At 36.2% G+C, this 5,939-nt stretch overlaps 1 protein-coding gene across 1 annotated transcript; it reads left to right on the top strand.

The window, feature by feature from the left end:
- Positions 1-3,910: 3,910 nt before the first annotated feature.
- LOC150104686 (zinc finger MYM-type protein 1-like) lies at positions 3,911-5,017 on the top strand. Its single transcript, XM_090395607.1, has one exon. It carries the CDS (start codon positions 3,911-3,913, stop codon positions 5,015-5,017), a length of 1,107 nt encoding a protein of 368 aa, XP_090251733.1.
- The last annotated feature ends 922 nt before the right edge of the window (positions 5,018-5,939 follow it).

Below are 5,939 nucleotides of genomic sequence, written 5' to 3'. Positions count from 1 at the left end.
TTAGAAAACAATTCAACTTCAACTTTACTGACTCCAAGGGTGAAGCAAGATGCTTTTCATATTCCTTGCTGTCTGAATGGATACAGTAAAGAAAAAAGTTTATGAGCAATATGCTCGCCCTCCTGAGAGGGCAAGGGGATTATAGGTAATCCCCTTGATCAGGATGACTTTAGGTCTTTTGTGTTTGTACAGATCCGTTTCATCATAGTCAGCAGCTTATTGCACCAGTGGATTGGGATGTGTAGCCGTTTTTAGGAAATACTTTGATGCAAGAGACTGAATGAAAGAGTATGTATAAGGGATGTCGGTGTCCCAATGAAGTCAAACATCGCTGACAAACCATAGGACGTTCAGAATCATACAAAGGCACTTGTTTTCACTTGCTGCAGTTTGAGGAAATTAATATCAGCGGTATGGCTCCATGCTGGCGAAGCATGTCATTATAGGACGAATCACAGTTTGTAGGGGATCAGTTTGATTCTGGTGTGTAATTTGCTGTTTCTGTTTATTAGGGGATAGAGCTAGGCGTTGGCTTTGTAGGCGCTTCTGGAGAAGAGAATGGCTATGCTCTTCAAGGGATTTACTTGTAATCTGCAATTGGAAAAACATTTTCTTATATTTGTAGGTTTTTCTTGGAGTTTTTTGGTGACTAGATGTGGGCCAAAGGATCTAGTTAGTATCGCTGTGTCATCAGCGTAGACGGCAAAGGTAGAAGACATTCGATTGGGTGGAATATCAGCCATTAATATTGAGAACAGAATTGGGGCCAATAATGATCCTTATGGAACACCAGCCAGAATGAGGCGCTTGGGAGATATCGTGTAGTTTATCTTGACCTGCATAAATCTGTTGATGAAGTTTGATTGAATCAACTGTACGATCTGTAGTGGGATGTTAAATGCAATGAGCTTTGGAGCAGACCATAATGCCACAACTTATCAAAAGCCTTGGCCATATCCAGAAAGTCAGCTCCGGTAAGTTGAAGCCAATTGTAGCCTGTGATAATATATTCAGTTAGTCTTTAGATCTGTTGAGTGGTACTGTGATGTTGACAAAATCAAAATTGTTCATTTGGTTGGATATTCAGCTTATTTACTATGGATTGGAGTCTGGTGAGGATAACCCTTTCGGCAATCTTTTCCAGGTTTGAAATCAGGCTAATGGGACTTAGAAAACAATAATGAAGGAGAATGCTATATTTCAATTATAGAAAGGTGTAAAATTTGAAAGAGGAGGAAGAGGCGTAACTCCTTCGACTACAATACGGATTCCCATTGTAAATATGGGCAAAAAGTTATGTTTATTTGAAAATTATATATTAAAAAAGTCTATGTTATATACAAAAACTTGCCTATCACATCATTTCACACTTCACGCATGAAAAATATATGAAACTCAGAACTCATCACAGCTGACAACGTTCAATAATTGACACAATAACCAATCACAACCTCTAGGTGCTATTGTCTCTGGGCTAACCCTGACACACTAAGAATATGAACCGTAGCGACCTCTTTACATCTTTTCAAACTGCTGAAAGGTGTATGTATTTTGAACGCATACGAGGGTTATTAAAGAATGTGATGCAATGTTTATGCATCGAAAATTGAAGAACTAGCATATTAGTTTACTTTAAAGAATTACACGACGTTTGGAACGAATTAGGGGACACTTTACTGGGAATAAATGCAAAAAATATAAAATCGGTGATTGCTGTTTGGTGGATGAGCACCGTACGCCTAGTACACCCGGAATATTCGCCCATGCATCTACCGCGACACAAAGCAATATTCTCCAATCAACGCGGCACCCGACAGTAACAAAAGTAGAACTGTCACTTGCAATTCATCAAATTATCTATTCCTGGTCCTTTGTAAGGGTTAATTTGATGAAATGCAAGTGACAGTTCTACTTTTGTTACTGTCGGGTGCCGCTTTGATTGGAGAATATTTCTTTGTGTCGCGGGAGATGCATGGGCGAATATTCCGGGTGTACGAGGCGTACGGTGCTCATCCACCAAACAGCAATCACCGATTTTATATTTTTTGCATTTATTCCCGGTAAAGTGTCCCCTAATTCGTTCCAAACTTCGTGTAATTCTTTAAAGTAAACTTATAGCAAATGAAAACTTAAAACAAATGAAAAACAACTAAACTATGTCCAGATTTGGTAATACCGTTAAATAAAATATTCCAAACGGCGCATATACCTGAAACACTGAAGACAGCATTAAACACTCCCATACACAACACATGGAAAAAGGAACATTATAAGTAATTACACAGCCTATGCCACATTTTCTATAATCAAACAAATCATGGAGCACCTTGTGCATTGCAATTGAAAAATTCTGAATCATCCCAAAAACAATATGGCTTTCAAAACAATAAAGAAACAGCAACACTTCTGGAAGATTTCACAGACCCAATAAATTCTGCCTTAGATAAAAACAGAATAGTTTTATTCTTATTATTGACATAACAAAAGCGGTTGACAAATTAATCACACTAAACCTTGTTCAACAAACTAACACATATCGGAATCGGAGGTCGTCTACTCCAGTAGTTCTAAGCATACATGAAAAACAGAAAGTACATCACACGCAGTGGCGTACCTAGTGAGGGGCGGTGGGTGCGGTCCGCACCGGGCGGCACATATTTGGGGGCGACATTTTTTATATTTTTAATTATAGTTGTAAAAAACAACTTGTTCACTTCATAAGTTTACTATTCGATTTCCAAGAATTATGAATTACTATATGATTTCGAATATTTTTCCTCGTCGTCAAGTAAATGTAGGGTAGAAAATATTATCTCTAAATATTTTGCTGGGATACAGACATCAATGGTGCCAACGTCGAGTAGAAGTTCTATGTACTACTCCGTGCTCGATGTTTATCGAATGCTTAGTATTACCGTTAACATAGAGATGACGTGGCTAAGTCACACTCACGAGGCTACATCTCTGCCTCCACTTCGTCCCTCAGAGGCCAACTCTCGCTGCGCGAACAGTATTTTGTTCTATGTTGGTGCTTGAAATGTACGCAAGCAACGATACTAGACGAAACACTGGCGGCCGCGTATGAATAATCTTGAAGCTCCGCGAAATCCGATATATTTTCATAAGTTAAGCGGTCGACCTCTACTCACTCTTTACTGCATGGTGGTTCAAATATTGTGTAACTTGCAAGTAGTAATTTATATTACTGTTTCAGTTTTCAGAAAATTGTTCTAAGGTAAGTTATTACAAATTAAATTTCTTTTGTTTTCTATTGCATTAAAGTAGCACAAATTATTTGTGTTTTATTGAAATTTCACGAAATTTATTATTTATTAAAAAATACGAAAATACGAAATAGACGTTTTATTTCTATAATTTATTTTTTTAATATATCCGTAGGATGAAACGAATAAAAGAAAGCGGAGCGTCATTTAGAAAGAAAAAAGAAGGCAAGGGAGGAAATACAGAATAAAAATACTGGAGCACTACTCAAATACATCTCCCGTGAATCAACTTCTAGTTCTTTTAATATTGTTGCCTCAAGTACTGGCAAAGAAGCCACCCTCGAAGGCGAAAAAACTTATTCCAATGTTGTTGAAGAGGAAAGACCTGGCTCACACACTGGAGAAGAAGTAGAAAGTTCATCAAGTTCTGATGAAGAGTCTGCTGCACAAATTATTCCGTCTATTTCTATGAAAGCTGTTGGATTATGGCCTAACAAGATTGACGACAATACAAGAGATTCCTGGTACGTCAAGGTCCGTTTGCAATTCAAAATTTAAACGCCGATTTTAGTGAAGGAGTAAAACGTCCTGGTAATACAATTAAAGTCAAAGGTGAAACAAGAAAGCTTAATCGCGACTGTTTTTTTCAAATTTTACCTAATGGTGAAAAGCTCTTAAGATCGTGGATGCTGTATTCATCATCGAAGAAAAGTATTTATTGTTTTTGCTGCAAACTGTTTGATGATCTTTGTCAATCAAGTTTTAACACGGAAAATGGTTTTAACAAATGGTGGAAACTTCATCCCAAAATAAGTCAACACGAGTTGAGCCCACTGCACATTCGATCATTTTTCCAATGGAAGGAATTAGAAATAAGACTTGGACATGGCGCAACTTTTGATAAACTACAACAACAGAATATTGATAAGGAAATTAAAAAATGGAAGGAAATTCTTACAAGAATACTTGATATAATTAGATTCTTAGCAAAACAAAATTTGGCATTTCGAGGTCATCGTGAAAGTGTTCATCAGGAAGACATCAATTCAATGGAAAATAGAGGAAATTTTCTAGAGCTTGTTGACTTGTTGGCTAAGTACGACCCAGTATTACGTGAAGATGTAATAAAAATTAAGATGGGTAATAAATATAGTATCTCTTATTTGTCGCCGAAGATTCAGAACGAATTGATAGAGCTATTGGGAGGCGCAGTGAGAAAAACAATTATGGATCAAATAAAGAAAGCTAAATACTTTTGTATGATATTTGACAGCACTCCAGATATTTCTCACAAAGATCAAACCAGTCAAATTATTAGATATGTAGTTATTGATGGTAGCGAAGTTAAAGTTGTAGAATCGTTTATTGACTTTGTAGAAACTAAAGGAAAAACTGCCGAGGAAATCACAAATATGATTTTAACAAAATTAGAAAATGACGGTTTAGATATAAAAAATTGCAGAGGACAGGCTTACGATAATGCTGCCGTCACGACAGGAAAGCACAGCGGTGTTCAAACTCGCATTAAGGAAATAAATCCAAATGCAGAATTTGTAGCATGTACAAATCATTCTTTAAACCTGGCATGTTTACACGCAGCTTCTACTGCTATCGATTCCATAACATTTTTTGGAACTATCGAACAGTTGTTTTCGTTGTTTTCTTCTTGTACTCATCGATGGGATGTTTTACTTTCTGTCACTGGTCAAGGTGTTAAACGCAGTGTAGAAACTCGCTGGAGCGCTAGAGCAGAAGCGGTAACTATAGAAAAAAACATTTTTTTTACATTTTAAGCGCTTTAGAAAAATTGACATCTGAAGAAGAAAATAGTAAAATGAGATCAGATGCTGGAATATTACTCAATTCAATGATTTTTTTTTATCTCAATTTATGGGAACCCGTCCTTTTGGAAATTATAAACGCGCAAAAATACCTGCAAATAAAAGGGTTAAATATCCGTCAATGCCATATAAAACTAAATTCTTTGCAAACCCATTTCATGGAACAAAGAGATGCGCTAATACAAAACGCTGTTATAGCAGCCAAAACAATTTGTGAAGAGTTGGAGATATCGACTGAGCGTCGAGTTAGAAGGAGAAAAAATATGAGTGGGGAAAATTCACGAGACGTGGGGCTATCCTTAGAACAAGAAGTACGAAGAGAAATGTTTTTATCTATGGATAGAATTATAAAGGAAATAAAAGAACGCTTTGATCAGTTGCATGTCCTTGCAAGAAAATATTCGTGTATAATACCACGTAACGTACTAAATGAAGAATTTGAATGTCAAATAAATGACTTTATTGACATTGATAAAGAACAGTTCCATATTGAAAGAAAAAGGATCCAAGTTTTTAAGGCTGTACCTACACTACAAGAAGAGGCAAAACGGGGGGAAGGCCCTCTTGATCTACTAAAATTTATTTTTTAGTAGATCAAGTATAGATTGGAAAATTCTGTACCCAACATTGTAATTTTGCTAAGAAATTTTTTAACAATTGCTATCAGTGTCGCTAGTTGCGTAAGGAGATTCTCCAAATTGAAGTTGATAAAAAATTATCTTCGTTCCACAATGAGTGATTTAAGACTACAAAATCTTGCAATATTGTCCGTAGAACAAGAAATTACAAATAATATAAATTTTGAGAGCATTATACACGATTTTTCTACTATGAAAGTTAGAAGAGTAAATATATAAATATGTTTACATACACA

The sequence above is a fragment of the Typopeltis vanoorti genome, chromosome 7 (assembly GCF_054136105.1).
Source record: "Typopeltis vanoorti isolate ZY-2024b chromosome 7, IOZ_Tvanoo_1.0, whole genome shotgun sequence".
NCBI lineage: Eukaryota > Metazoa > Arthropoda > Arachnida > Uropygi > Thelyphonidae > Typopeltis > Typopeltis vanoorti.
This window is presented reverse-complemented; position numbering and strand designations above follow the sequence as displayed.

Bases quoted from the DNA above. Each gene is read 5' to 3' on its own strand.
- LOC150104686 (XM_090395607.1), top strand. From the start codon at position 3,911: ATGCTGTATTCATCATCGAAGAAAAGTATTTATTGTTTTTGCTGCAAA.